Source organism: Apteryx mantelli, chromosome 6, assembly GCF_036417845.1.
Source record: "Apteryx mantelli isolate bAptMan1 chromosome 6, bAptMan1.hap1, whole genome shotgun sequence".
NCBI lineage: Eukaryota > Metazoa > Chordata > Aves > Apterygiformes > Apterygidae > Apteryx > Apteryx mantelli.
In genome coordinates this window covers 36,656,084-36,672,232 of record NC_089983.1, presented here as the reverse complement: position 1 = coordinate 36,672,232, position 16,149 = coordinate 36,656,084, and the positions used below count along the sequence as shown (strand labels likewise).

General features: G+C 38.4%; 1 protein-coding gene across 1 annotated transcript in view; it reads right to left on the bottom strand.

Moving 5' to 3' along the window:
* The window catches only part of EPB41L5 (erythrocyte membrane protein band 4.1 like 5), a 64,850-nt gene that overhangs the window by 41,493 nt on the left and 7,208 nt on the right, over positions 1 to 16,149 (bottom strand). Inside the window, exons 2-6 of the mRNA XM_067299274.1 lie at positions 13,115 to 13,219; positions 7,346 to 7,388; positions 6,122 to 6,200; positions 2,441 to 2,485; positions 2,052 to 2,104 (exon numbers count right to left, since the gene is read on the bottom strand). Coding sequence (XP_067155375.1) covers positions 2,052 to 2,104; positions 2,441 to 2,485; positions 6,122 to 6,200; positions 7,346 to 7,388; positions 13,115 to 13,219 — 325 coding nt within the window. The remainder of the gene's footprint in view (positions 1 to 2,051; positions 2,105 to 2,440; positions 2,486 to 6,121; positions 6,201 to 7,345; positions 7,389 to 13,114; positions 13,220 to 16,149) is intronic.

Sequence of the window (16,149 nt, the reverse complement as noted above, 5' to 3'; positions counted from 1 at the left end):
TCAAAAGCACAACCTCCCTTTTCCACAGATGCTAACAAGTCCAGCACTTAAAGACAAACATATGCCCAAAATGCTGAAACCCACAGCTAGAAACCTATATAAAAATGTCCTGATTTTCAGAGACACTAAGCATTTGCTCCACCCAACGTTTTCCAGTGGCTTCTTGATGTCCAGCTTATATCCAAAAATCAGGAACAACCCTAACTTGGAACTTGGGTATCCAACACAGGCCAGTAATTGTTCTGTTTGAAAAGAATGCATATGCTTGTGAAGGGAAAAAAAGAAAGATATTTGAAAAGATCTGCAAAAGTCAAATAAATACACAAAGTATTCTGAAGGTACACAGGCAACGTTTCCTCGATTTCTGCACGTGGCAAGCATAGTAACAGTCTTTTCAGCAACTCCCCCCCCTTTTTTTTTTTTTATCCCCCCCCCTTTTTTTTTTAAACGCTGACAGAGGAAGTTTGTCATTCTATAATAATTTACTCCCACTAAAACGCCTGCCTCTGTTGAAAGGAATGCTGTCAAAGCCAGCTTAGGATCCAGCTGATTTAAATAAAAAGTACACAGCTGTCAGACAGTAAGATTAAAACCCTGGTAAGGGCCTCATTGTAGAAAGAGGAAGGAAAAAACAGCACAAAAAGCAATGTATTTATGGCCTAATAGGACCACTTTGTTTTTCCAAAAGCTGATCCACTGAATGCTTGCATCTTAAGACTCTAACAATGCTAATATTTCTAAGCACAGAATATATTCTGGGTTTTTTTTCCCCCCCAAACAAAAGAGTGGGGAAGAAACAAAGCAGGTTTCTCTACAACTTCATCCCAACTCTCCATGCCTACACACGATCAGGCCATTAGCAGTAACACTGTTCCTGTCTTAAGAGCAAAATGTGCTTTGGAAAATAATTGAAAGAGCAAGAATTTCAGTGACTTGGTCTTGATATCTAACTCCTGCAAAGCAAGTACAACAGCACACAGGTTTATAAGATGAATATCGTATAGAGAATCGGCATGGCACAAATGTATGGCACATATCCAAAATCCTTTCCATCGAAGAGGACTATATGAAAACTTTACAGTAGAGGCTTTGGGATTCTTTTGTATACTAATAAACCAGGTAGAACGAGGCCACATAGCTACACCATCCATAAAGGACTCAAAGCCTTCTCTAGCAGATATTTCTAAAACTTCAAGCCTCTCCTCCCATTTTTTGAGAGTTCCTCTGCTCAAAACCACAGCAAACTGAACATTTGTTCAGAGCACACCCCTCAATCAAACACCAGAAGACACTGGCCAGGAAAATCAATGACATACAACCTATACAAGCAACTTATACAAGACCAGAACACAGCTCTCAGAGGAGCCGTTGACACTGGAATTGAAAGTCAAAGATGACTCGTTAATAAGAGTCTCAGATGACTCAAGTGTAATGCTGTACAGCTGAGAAAAAAATAATGCATTGCCTCTTTTGGTTGCAGGAGGATCTGAAGTGGCAACAAATGCAATTGAAGCATACTTGCTCAAAGACAAGCATGACATGGGACATAAGTATGTTTCTAAAATTTGCTGAAGTCTAAAATTGGGTGTTTTTTAGACACATGGCTTTTCACCTGAGTGCAGAATCAAAGTAATTTTGAGTTGTACAAAGATGAAAACACATGGCAGAAAGTGCATGAAGAAAACAGAAGGTAAGCCATGTTCCTACCTCAAAGCAATTCAAGAAGACTACACATCTTATGGCTTGTGTGAAAGTGTAGAAGTTTGCCTACAAGCATCTGAGAAAACAAGTTTTAGCGCAAGGCTGTTCATATTCAGAATCTTCTTGCTCTGTGTCCTGAGAAATCAAATAATTTTCAACATACGCTATCAACAAAGCTATAGGTAAGAGGAGCTGTTTTTCACTTTGGATCACTAACATCTGGACAGAAACTTTTTTCTGGATACAGCAATGACAGACTTGGATACAGCAATGACAGACTAAAAGAGGTGATGAGAGTCTACACAAAGCTGCTTATGAAACTTCATCCTTTCACAATTGTATCTACTCACCTTGCATGTTATAAGCTGCCAACTGGACGGCTGTGTCAAAAGGACATTCCAATCTGCCATAAGAGAAATGCCTTGTTAAAACCTTAGCCGACAGTGGCTATTCAGCAAACAAAACTCAAATACTTAACAGTGAGAAAGTGCAAATGATTGGGATGAGAAAGTGGAAAAGAAATAGCAGATTTTGAGCAAATTAACAAGAGATAAGTACTACATTATTTAAGCAATCCTCTGTTGCTACACACATATATAGAAGTAATATTCCAGAGGAAAAAACAACATTATTTGGCAAAAGGTATTAGTTATCTGAATACAACAGCTTAATAATCCCTTGGCTAAACATACTGTAATTGTCCAGAAGGCTGTTTAATGCTATTATGAACAATACTTACTTTCCACTAAGAATATCCAGTTTTAGCTGCAGAACAAATAAATACCTGCAGGAGTAAATGAGAAAGAAAAGTCATTGATTAATAGTTCTAATGTGTCACTCAGCAAACAGAAAGAAGCCATAGCCTGACCAAAAAAAAAAAAAGAGATTTTTTTTCTTTATAGAGGTTTTCAAGACTGAAGATACTGCACAGTGATCTTTCAAGGCTTTATCAATTGGGTTAGTAAACCTTACACATATTTTAAATGAAGTAAACTCAAAGCAATAAGTTACCACAATTTGAACCACAGTGCTAGATGAAAGAAATAAGCCTAAATAAGACCTAAAGACCTAAATAAGTTTCTGTCATTCTCCCTCCTGATCCCACTTGGGCACACACAGAACAGACTTGCATTTTCTTCATTATTCATAGACAGATCCATCTTACAAGAGAATGAATATTTACAAGCTCTCAAAAATAAAATTTCACAATATGAATTGCTTAGTTAAAATCTAACCCAGAAAACTGACTGCAAAGTGATTAAAAAAAAGGTAGGCTGCAGCCTTACCAAGTCGTTTCCTCTTCATAGCCAACTTTCCTTCACTGCCTTGCTTATTTACTACTCTTGCTTAGAAACTGGACAAGTATTGGATAAAAAGCACTTATCCCTCTGGTGTGAAAGGCCAATTCTTCTGATCTAATACGCACAAAGAGCAGCTCTCTTGCCCCATATGGTATACAGTTTTCCCTTAATAATAAAAATAGTCCCATCAGCTGAACAGGTTGACTTCAACAATGGTAACCAACAGGAGTTCCACTAGAGATGAACAGAAGCCTTACACACAAAGCCAAGACAATGCTTCTATTTCAACAGTGATGGCCATTAAGACATGTGCTTCATACCTCCTTATACATGGATGTGAAATGCATACAGATCTTTCTACAGGCCCCTTGGAAATCAAATCTTGAATAACAAGAACTTAGAAAAGTTGACCAGGAGGATGGTTAACAGGATCCACACAGTCTACAAAGTTTCACAGAACCCTATGATTTTCTTGCCTTATACAACTGTTAGCCTTATTCAGATATATAACTCCTTGGATTTCATTATCTAGGTGGTAAACCATATTTTGGTTTGGGGGTTAGGTATCTTTTCTGTTTTGACAATAAGAGTTCAAATCAAGCTGCAAGTTAAATACCACACTCCACTCCTGTTATGGGATGTGACTGTCCTCTAAAGACACATGCTGTCTGTGTTGAGACGGTCTGACTTTTGGAAATGACTATAAAACAGATAATACGACAAAGTTCTGGAAGTGTCCACAGGAGGCAGTATCCTTGATTCCAGTAACAATTATGACAATGGGAAGAGATTGAAAAGGCAACTAATAGACCTTGATCGGTTTCTCTGATATGAAACTGGTTTAGTACTCCTTTGACCCAACAAACAGATGAGCAATACATTCTGGAAATGAGCGCCTAGAGGTTCCTGTTGCTCTAAGCCATCTTCATGATCCAATTATAGCTCCATTTAGTAGTCTGATATAGACTGGTTAAGGGACAGTTACTTCATCTTCACGGCGGTGAAGCCTGTTTTTCAAATTCCGAGACATGGCTCCATTCCCTATGTTAGCATGTGGTACAAATATAGCTGCTTTACTGGACGCTAACCTGCTCTGTGCCATTCCTTCCTTTGTCAGTGACAGCTGAGCTCTGCTAGCTTGCTCTTAGGTTCTGCATGTCATCAGTCACTGACCTACAGGACTATATACTAGATGCTGAGCAAATGCATGCAACAGCGATATCCAGGAAGAACTGACTTTCTTCAAGAGCTTTTCAGAAAAAAGTATGATACATTTGATCTCAGGGTATACTTTAGCATCCTAGTAAATCATATTTTTATGTCTCTGCTAGGCTCCTCTTTTGCATTCGTACTCCTTGTTTTGCAATTTGTATGCATTATTTTTACAAGAAGGGTTGATGCTGAGTGAAACTCCTAAATGCAAATTGTTCTTTCTCCCTCAGCCTAATGCTAGGAGGGATTCCATGAATACTTTGTCAAAGCATTTATTATCCAAAGCCTTTTTGAATACTGGCCTCTAGACTGGGAATAAATTTGTTTGGTACTGACCCTGGATATCCAAAGAATCAGAACGGCTTTCACATATATAGTGGGAGTGACCAGCCTGTGCTTATTAGGCATGTAACACTTGCAAACAATTCAAGAATAATTCCTGTGCCTAAGCTGTGTTACACGACCTCTGATTGGTAGCGTCCGATGGGCATTTGACAGAAAAGGCAAGTAAGCTGCATCTGTGGAAGCTGACAAAAGGATCCAAGCGGGTGTCCTGCTGCACAAAGAAAATGTGGACTCCTTGGAAAACCACTCTTAGTGACCCCTATAACCCATACTAGAGCTCCCCTTCTTGCTGCTTCCTTAAGGTGTGAGATTGCCTCAAGACAGAACAGAGACATGCTGTTTTTCAGTTCCAGGATATTAGCTAAGAAGACGGACAGGGTTTAAGAGTCCTCAGCTTTCAAGTCTGCCATGCTAAAACCTGTATAGCAAGGTCTGATTGGCAGAACTCAGTCAAGTTGGATGAAAACGTTTCATAGCGGTAGATACAGATGTAAATCTTTTTTTTTTTTTTTAAAGACAGTTAAAGGTTTATTCAGAACATGAATCAGGAGGTAAAACATTCTCTGGGTTTCATCTTGCTGTCCAGGTCACCAAAAGAGAATTAAAGAAGAATAATTATAACTTTAGGTCATCACACAGAAGCAGCAGAGTACATATGGCTATAAAGGGTAATGCTACTATAATCTTCCCGGTAGAGCTCCTAGGGATTTGGCTAAGGTGCAGAGCCAAGATCCGCACAGACATAAACCTAAGCAAACAATGCACCTCACACTCTTTATTATGAATGGCTGAGGGTACAAAGTGTCTACAGCTATCAAGAAAGAACAAGTTTATTTTCTCTCCAAACTGAAACCTCATCAGCAGTGGTGACAACCATGCAAAGAAATATTGCCTTTTACAAAAGATTGATACTGCTTACAGATAAGTTGTGTTCTCTTTCAAAACACCCCAAATATGTCTCAGTCCAACATGAAATGCAGAATTACAAATGGATTTGTGAGATGCTTTATTCAAGAGGAATCACTGTTCACCTGATATCATCCTACACATGCAATACTGTCAACTCACACCTCAAAATGTTGGTAAAATATTTTCCCTCTGCATATGCTTTGCAAAGATCACAGAAGCAAAGGAAACATAACTGAATTCATTTTTGCCAAAGAGAAGCCCTAAACTACAGTACAATGCTTTCCTGACTAAAGAGATAGGTTGACTGCATACAGCTTAAATTAAACACAACAAATAAAGAGCAAAGAAAGAGGCATGATGGCTGTTCTGTTCAGTAAAAACCTCTGTCCACTGTGTAAGGACTACTCAGATCAGTTACCAGAGTTGCCTAATGAAAAACGGTGCCTCAAAAATATAATAAATATATAGATCTCTTAATATTAGATCTCATTTATTTCATGAGAGCTACATTAGATACATTTACAAACAGCCAACTAACATAAGTAAGCAAGCAGCTCTAATGAATTCACTAAACACCACACAACTCTCTAAATAGCACAAAAACATTTCCCTGACCTTATTTGGGTGTGCATCTCTCACAAAATCCCTCTTACCTTGTTAGCTCTTCCCGTAGATTGTTGGGCTCTGATGAGTAAAACTTTACTCGAAAATGCAGACAGTACGGTGGGCCAACTGCAAAGCAGAATGCATTCAAGACAGTGGTAAGGGCTACCGGATGAGACATATTATTTATTACTACACAGAATCACATCACAAAAATTGAGTGAAATTGGCTCTGTCCTACTACAGGATATTAAGGCAAGAATTCCTTTGTGACAGGGAAATGTATGGGGAAACATTAGGGTGAAACTACATTTAAATATATGCACAAAAAAGTTTTACATGTTACAAGTCAATCCAACAGTCATATCACATTAAGTTGATTTGTCTTGCCAAGAACAGACAAATCTAGGTTAATCCCTATATTTAAGGACTCTGTCAATCACCAAGAGAGCCGTGGGTCTTGGCTCTGTGCTCAGCCAAATCCCTAGGTACTCTGTTGGTCTATATAAGGCCTTTCCAGAGTTCTGGAAAATACCTACTGTTGAAAACTTAGGCCAATTTATTCCACAGAGTTTTAGACATATTTTAGGGGGATTTAAACCCTTCTGTGGAAGAATCTTCTTTTCTGGAAAGCAAACAGTTAATTCAGCAAAAAGATGTATTAACAGCTCTTTAAAAATACACAGCACTCTGTCTGATGCTTGCATAAAACAGGTGGAATTGTCTCTCCGTCGGTGCTTCCGAAACTTCTGTTTTATTAACATAGAACCACAAATCCCTAAGGGCTTCCGCAACAGGCAGCAAGGAAGCTGCTAAGCAAAATCAGCTGGTGTCAGAGATTACCCAAGCATGCATCACTGAAACCAGCCGGCCGCAATAAACCCTTGCAAGGCCTCCTACGACTTGACAGAGCCAACGCGAATAGGTGAGGGCATTCGGCAGGACAGCAAAGGATGGAGGCTACAAGACACGTTTTCCTATAGTTAGAATAAACATCTGTAATGTCAAAGCATCTTCAGCTGCTTTGACTCCACTTAAACTATGATTAAGGAGCCTCTAACACATCTAATTAAGGACATTAGACTAAAGTAATACAAGCTACAGAGGGAAGGGATTTTTAAACCATCAGCAGTACCATGCTGGTTTTTGGTCACTTAATTACCCCCTCAGAACATTGCCCCCCCCCCAACATGAATTTCAACTCTGTGCCTCCTACATGTTAAATATTTAGCAGATCCAAAAAACAGATCCAAGAAAATGGGAAGGATACTTACTTTTAACTTGTTTTTTAATGCTTTTTGTGTTGTCCAACCAATGCTGAAAAATAAATCATTTTCATTGAATTATCAATAAAGCAATCTTAGAGGGGAAAAAAAGAAAAATAAAATCTATGCATTAGTGAAGATCATCTTGGATTATCAAGAAGTCCATTAAAACAATCTAATCCAAATCTTTTACAATTCACAGCTTAGTGCTTATCAGAGTACTTCATTCTAAAAATATGGATTAACTTGTACAATAATGGATCTCAGATAGTTACCTTGAAGGAATGAACAAGTATACAAGTAACCTGATACTCAGAAATAGATATTTGAATTCAAAATTTATAATGCAAAACATTAGTTTCGAACAACTACAGCTGAAACATCCATATAGTACATTATTTAAAGCCAATCTTCAAGAAAGTATCTATCATCTACTTGAAAAAAAATGTACTGGCAAACCACTTTAATTACTAAAAAACTCATCCAGCCCAAACAAACAAACCCCAAATTCCATGTTTGTAGGTCAGCCAGTGATGGTGAGTCAGAGGCGCATAAACCATAAGCCGACTTTCCGACACTCAGCTCAGCTTGTGATGTACACTTACAGGCAGGATGCAGCGACAAAGTAAATACTGCTGGCTTTCAGTCACTTCCTTTAGATCCTTCAGCTGTCATAAATAACTGCAAAGCTGTCTCTACGTCCGAGCATAGGGTCAGCTCTTCCTAGTTCTCAAAAAAATGCTCAGAGCTGACATTTTAGCAGTTGTCACATGGGAGAACAGAAGATTCTGCCTCATCTGCTAATGCTAATTATAAGCCATATACTGGACATCGTGGCTAATTCTCTGAAGCCAGAAAAATGGCTTCAGTAACACTGCATATAAAGGCACGTGAAAAGTAAGCTGTAGATAACAGGTTGAGGGAAACTTCCACGTGTATATGCCACGCTCCCTAAAACAACTGCATATACTCACACTGCACAAGTGTTTACATCAGAAATTAAAGATGAAGCTGGAACTAACATGCAACTAGCGGTAGAGACCTACTTCAAAGTGCCGTGAACGTGCAAACAGCTCCCTCCTCCAAAGGACGTGACTCAGTTAAACAGTAAACACGGCACCCTACTCAACATAATTGCCTTGACCCAACTCCTTTGCGCACCGTGGCCGGGCTGGCTCACGATGCCCAGGGACACCACCTCCTTTGGTTCATTCCAGACATCACCTTGCAACTCATACAGACGAATTATGTAATTAGCAACACTCCTTTCGTTAAACTACATGCTGCAAAGTTTACAGTGGGCCCGAAAGAGGACAGAGGAGCAATAGGGGTATGCGAAAGAATTGGTATTTTCAGGTTGCAATGCCAAGTGCAAACACGTTCCTGCTTTCAGAGCAGCCCTGTCTGCTCCAGCGAAGGCATAAAGGCAACCAGCCAGGATATGCAGTGATTGATAAATTAGATGTACATCAGAATAACTGAATCACCTACCGTTGCCATACATTCAGTTAAATTTGTTCTTCTTGGCTATTAATGCATAGTGGTTAAAGCTATTTGAAAATCATGTAATATTTCTTTAGAATAAAGCAGGAAACTTAAGGAGAAATGAAGCAAATATTTATGGCAACTTTTTCTTACACTGCCAGTGAAATGGATTTAAGCAACTTAAATTTCTTTAAAAAGAGAGGTTGTATCATTTTCTTATTCCATAAACTCACTCGCTGTAAGAAACCATTGCTTTCTCCTTCCTTCACCATGAAGATATGGAAGCTATCCATTTTGAGGCTTGCAGGTGATTTGGATACAGAAGAGCCTGCTATGCCAAATAAGAAGCCATTTATAGGCTTCGGGACTGACTGTGCACGTCTGGTTCATCTCCAGCCTGTTTTCTCTCATCTCCTCCACATTCCAGCGGCAGGCAGCTGAGAGGCCCGAGACAGGCACTGATAGCACGTTGCTCTGCCCGGCTCTTAGCCCCGCTGCCTACAGGAGCTCAGTTTGAACGGCAAGGGGGTGCGTATGTGTGCGCAAGAATTGCTTTTAAATGGGGGGGAAGGAAGAAACAAACACTACATGCACGGACACACGCAGACGTCAGGAACCTTGAGATTTATTCCGAGTGATTAAAATGGAATTCGAGTGGACCTGGCAAAAGAGATCCTTCAAGTTTACATTTTGATGAGAGTTTGTTCAACACATAGTCCACTGCGGAAATTCATAGATAAGGTTTGCTAAACAGCGAGCAACGAAAACAGCATCCTGCATAGAGTACTGCAAGTCACTACTAAATCAGTTTGCTTCTTCAGAAAGAAAAAGCAGTAACATTTCAAAAAAGGTAGGGTAAAGGTATTTTTTTATAATGGCGGTGAGGCTAAAATTGGTTAAATACTTTGTGGAATTACTGGCTCTATACTTAGTGTAATGCTATACAAATCATTTTCAGTATTAAGCACTACAGTAGACCAAATAATTGCTAGAGTAACAAAATAAAGTATTCTACAGTTTCATTAGGAATATCTAGTAGTTGATGCCTGCAAGCTGCACATTACAATTAGAAACTGGTCACTATTAAATTTTCAGCGCTCCTTATTAGAAACAGCATCTCTCCAGCACTGTTAAAGGGAAAACTAAATAGCCTAACATGTTACCAATCTTCACCTTTCATACCACCGGGCATGTTGCACTGCTCATTGTCAGCCTGGTTCAAAGCTGCTCAGATTAACAGTAGCCCGTCCCTTGACTTCAGCAGGATTTAGATCAAGCCTGATATACTACAGACAATATTGCAAAAACCTCCTTTTGCCACCTCCTGCCTCTTACAAATATCCATTCCTAACCATCAGACTAAAACTGAACACAGAAGTCACATGAAAAAGACTATTCTTTCACTTCACAAAATGCTTCAAGAACTTCTTTAAAGAACCCAGCATTTGAATCCTAAACTGCAAAATGTCAAGAGTTTGTATTATCTGGATTTTCTTCCCCACTGCATCAAAAACTCAAACCTCTATCTACTAATCACTTAAGGAGTTCAAAATAAGAAAAGAGTCACAAACACCTATCTGGAAGGGTATGCTCCAGTTGTTTAGAAAGGACTTATTGAAATTTAATTTGTAGTTAAAGCAAGTGAGAGTTTCTCAATTTTTTATTTAACTGCACATTGCACATTTGGGGCAAAGGGTTTTTTGTTTTGTTTTTAAATCTTCAGGTGCAAGTGGCTAGTGAGGCAACACATTTAAATTGCGTAGCAGAAATGATTATCTCCTCCTGAGCCAGAAGACTTATTCACATTAGGGGACTAGATTCTTCTGCTGTTTATTTAACAGACCTCCTGAATAATCTTTGACAAATAACTTGGTTAGCCTGTGCTTTTGTTTCCAGCTGCAGATTGGGTTTCTGCAAGAATTTGCCAGCTTCACTTTGCAAGAAAGGCTGCCATCACTATAGTTCTTCATTTCTTAAAGCAATTATTTCTGACTGTTGTGTTGATCTGTCCTTGCAAAATACAAACCTGACTGCTTTGTTATATAGAGTGTATCATTAATACTCATTTTAAACAGACTATTGCCTCTCCCTTGCCTCCTTTCAGTCACACACAGTTAAGAAAAAGAAACCAACTAAATTAGAAATTGCTTGTACCTGGTAGATTATACAGTATCAAGTATTCAAAGGTCTGGACTGGAAGTAACAATTTCCTGGACAAAAGTAAGCCAGGAACCATTGCTAAGACAGAAAAGATTCACACGTATTTCCTCATTTCAAATGAACCGACATTATTTGATAACAGAATAGCAAGAGGAAAAGTTTACCATACTGGTAGTTTTACCTGCGAGTTCTTATAGACCTGACAGGCACACAGAAACACTTCAGAGGCCACACAGCAGAACCGAAGTCAGGGCACCTAAACACCCAGCGGGTACCTCAGCACCTCCACCCCCCCAAAATGGACAGATAAATGGAAGGGAGCCATTTGCTATTGGTACTCAACATCCCAGCTTGTACATGTTGAACACAGCAGACTTGATTTTTATAAATAGAGAATGGTATTCAATAGACTAAAGATATGACAGTGGTCAAAAGCAGGTGCCCCAGGAAAAGTATGGAAACCGAATACTCCCCCAAGGTATGCAGCCTTTTAGTTGTAATGCCTTCTGTTGGGGCAGCCTTGCTGTGTTTTATATGTCCTATGCCAAGGTTTATAACCCATTCCATTTTCTTCATTTGAACTGATCGACTGATGCTGATGGATGCTCTCTTCCTTCCAGAAACTTTCCTTATACAGCTGGTTAGCCATGACGACTTCTTTCTGCCCTTTTCTAATTTCTCTTGAGAGGATGTTCTAAATGACATCTCTCCCTCAGTATAAAGTTCTTTTCCTTCTCTTTCCAACTTTTTTCTGCAAGAGGGTCAAGAATATTTTTACTGCTGGGGACTGCAGTCCACTAGCAGCTCCTCCTGCTAATCATGAAATTTGCTTCAGACGCTGAACACTCCTATTATTTTCTCAGTAGAGAACATTCTCTACAACCATAAGCTAAACACAAACCTTGACCCGGATTATTCTGAAAAGAAACTATCAAATTATAAATGTGCTTTGCTGTGGATAACACTGTGTCCAAAGATGTCACCTTCTTCCAAAGATTCAAGTTTGGGTTTTTTTGCCATTGCAGAAAACTATAAGAACTAAGATGTCACCTCCAAATAAATTTTTATTTATACTGGTTCCTATTTTTGCTTGTTTGTTTCTCATTCTGGACATATACCCTCACAGAAGTCAAACAATAAATGTCATTGTCTCCGTGTTGTACACTGATCTAGAACAGTTCAGGTATTAAGCTCAGCAGCAACTGTCTTTACTTCTGCTCTGCCATCCTAATCATGAAATAATACTGAAATGGACTTGAAACACAAAGACAATTGGGTCATATATCTAACATAAATAAATTTGACATACACATTATGAAAACCCAGATATATTTCTACCTAGGAGCGTTAGAATAAGCAAATACAGGTTTAAGTTACAAGGATGCAGGACAAAGACATTACTCCCTGTCCAACTCCTCATTTAAAACAACAATTTTTATATATACGAAGACTTTCTAAATACAACATTCTACTTCAAAACAAAAGAAGAACATAAAAACAACATGAAGAAAACATACGACTTTCCTTGTGGGCAGGATTAAGTACTCGACCATAAGAAGCATCCATATAAAGCTGTACAACTGCAGACATAAAGAACTGGTTGCTTCCGACAAACAATTCACTGCTTTGTTTTCAAAAGCAGAGACATTTTTACAAATAAACTTTACACTTGCAAGAATCCTCTACTCAAACCATATGATACACATAAATACACCTATGTCCTCCCAACAATTTCTAGTTGCAGGTCTGAGCTGCAACAGATTTGAGCAAATCAGATGTACACCCTTCTGGCTAAGATTATTTCCCCAGAAGACGTGAACAAGATGATTTTTGCTAACGAGAACACTGATGGCACTATGCACTGGCAAAGAACAACCTTCTCCACACTGTCATACCATGAAGGACCAAGCAAACAGAAGGTCTGACAGGAATAACAAGTGAAAGATGTGAATGCAAGGGACAACAGTGTTGTAATACGTTAGAGTGTGTTTGCAGTGGAGGGTTAACTAAACTAACATGCCACAGAGCTGCTGCACAAAACAGTTCAAGAAAGGCAGCTTGCTTGTAGTATTTTTGTCAATATTAAGATTTTACTCTTCTTTCTAGCAACAGCCAAAAAGTTCTGTTACTCACCGCCACTTGTGCGGAATCCATGAACCTTAATCCAAAGTAGTCGCTTTCTATAAGGTCCAGATGATACATGATCTGTTCAAACAGAAGCTGGCCTTTAGCTTTTTTCTGAAAATACAAAAAGATTTAGCATTTAGCAGATAGGCTTATTGTAGCACCTATGTTCTTTTCTAAACATAGTTAATACTGTAATTCCAAAAATAAAAGAACTTCCAAAAGAACCTGGAAAATAAATCCCAAAATTAAGCTTCCCAAACGCAATGTGGAAATGATTTTCTCTCATAATTTTTGAGGGCTGTTGTTTTTGAAAGACCAAAGCATGCACCACAAGAAGCAACTGCTTGGCCATAGATTTTAAATGACATGGGAAATATCCCTTTTTAGAAAATGTCAATAACAATTTGCACAAGGCAGAAAACGTTAAAACATTATTTTATCATTGTACCTATTAGGCTTTTCCTTATCAATTAAAGTTCAGCAGAACTGGAAATACAGCTAGTACAACTGACACTGCCTAATACACTGGAAAATTTTTGAAAGAAGTACAGTAAATTGCTTAAGAAATTACCATGGGATATCTAGGCACTTCACCACTTTTCAAGTGGATAGAAAAGCATGTTGAATTAGGTTATAGCATTCCATTATCAAGTGCTTTTAATGACCAACGAAACACAGTCTGTGACAAGGAACTCTAATAAATAGTACTTAGATAATGCATTTACATAACTCACTTGTAAGTGTAGAAAACCACTGTGTATGTTAATACATAATCTATGAAAAAACTTAGCTCTAGCCCCAAGTAAACATCATCTTTACAGTGACAATTTTAAAAATTAAACACATCTTTTTGAAGAACAGGCATGTAAATAACACACTGAGCAGTTTCTCTACAACGTATATTTTTCCTGCTATGAACTCCTCCATAGTAATACACCGAAAGAAAAGCTTAAAAATATTTGAGATGGTTAAAAGTAATAAAAATACATGGAAAAATAGTAGGTCTGAACACAAGTCACTGTATTTAAAAATAATTCTTTTCAACGCCAAGAAATGCAGGAAGGATTTATATTTATTCTGCAAGCAGTTTAAACATTTCTCTATTTCCATAATGCTATCATTTTGTAATCTTTTGTCTTGATATTATATGCTCACAAGTTGAGAAATCCACTAACTTTCTAAGCATATGTTATAGTATGCTATTAATTAACAGACTGATTTAGTCCATCTCTCAGAACTCTTGGCCCCATGGAAGAAAAGGGTTTCAAACTGAGCTGAACAGAGAACCACAGGATACAGATAACACTCCAAAATGCACATCGTTTATAAATCAATTTTTGAGATTAATTCAGAATTCTTATTTTCAGAAATCATCTGATTCAATCACTGAATCACATCAAAGCAAGAAAAGCAGCACATTTTTGCCATCTTCCTGTACTCTGATCTTCAAATATTTTGTTTAACTCTATAACCATAGTCATTGGTTTACTCTTTAGTTAAATTCAGCATGATGTTTCACAGCCCTAGTAAAATCTTAGAAAAATCTGTAAACTGAGTCTGCACAGGCGACTTCTCCCTCAGTTATTTATTCCCAAGTATTGTGGGAGGCAGGGGAAAGTAAGCAATTTGACCAGCAGGGAACTTCTCACACACATAGTAATAGCAAAATGTTGCATAGTGAAAATGCTGGGATGCGGAGGGCACAGAACTTGTTCAGGGCAAGTTCTTCTGTTGACTTCAAGATAAAGTCCTTATTTAGGCAGCAGCAGATTTATTAAATAACAGCAAGACTCTCCAAACAGCAGCCTTAAGGCAAATCACTTACATACAAAAACATATATTTCTTCCACTGTTTGAATCAGTTGCCCCTTTCCTGGAAGGGCAATACATTCAACTGTTGACATTTTAACACATGGATATTTTCTGCACCTTAAACAGTAAGATAAACTAATAAAGTGAAATCAATTCAGCAGTTGGAATGGCAAAGCTAGAAAAATGTTTCATTTTGCATGAAGCTTTATGCCTAGTCCAAAACTAGAGGAAAATCTCCACGTTACTGATCAGAACATCTTAGATTCTCCTTAATTCCTCAGTAAATCATTTCTTTAAAACATAATTAACCAGTTATCTTAGCTGCATTCCAAGGTTTATAACCCTTGAGGAGACAGGGAGTTAAAGAGCGGTGGAGCCCTTTAGCTCAGACTAGACCTACTGCACATACTGTCTCAGGCTACCAACGAGAACTTGTTATCGTGCAAAATTATTCTGCTTCCAACTAGTTTCAGAGTGTTTTTCCCCCTAGTACACAGATTATTACATCTCAGGTGATCACCATTTTGGTATCTCAGAAAAGGATGTAAAGAACAAATGGACCAAGAATGACTAAGGTCGGAGAAGGTCCCTGAAGAACAGCGCTGGGTCGGTTGTGGAGAGGTTCACAGGGCTGCTGGCTGGACAGAGCTTCTGACTGAAATCATCACAGCTGTCGATGTAGAATTAAGTATGAAGCAGCTTGCGTATGACTTAAATCATCAATTGCTGTATTTGGTGCAAGTTGGCACAAGTTTCACATGCCCTTTGACATTAAGTTCAAAATCATTCTTAATGGCTTATTGAAGTACTTCCTCCTTATATTTAACAAATGGCACCAAAAATTGCGTTGCTTTGTATTTTGTAACAGGTCGCTTTTTATGAATCAACAAATTTATCTGCGTTCAATAAAACTGCCATCTCAAGTGCTTTCGAAAGACATAGCAAAGATACATTCCTATTACACTTCAGTGCGAGAAGCTAGTCTAACTCCCCAGTGGCAACATTCGATTTAAATAGCATTTTGATCCTGCTGCTACCCTATGCTTTTTTTTTCTTTTTTTTCTTTTCTTTCCTCTCTCTTCTTGAAGCAGAGCTCAGGTTACTCTCAAAGGACAGATATTTTCAAGCTGCTTAATGGTTACCAATGAACTATTAACTACTCCACTCGCAAGCAGTCAACCCAGTGGCTAGTTCTTTCTTCAGGGGACAAATTAAATTCCTCATGGGTT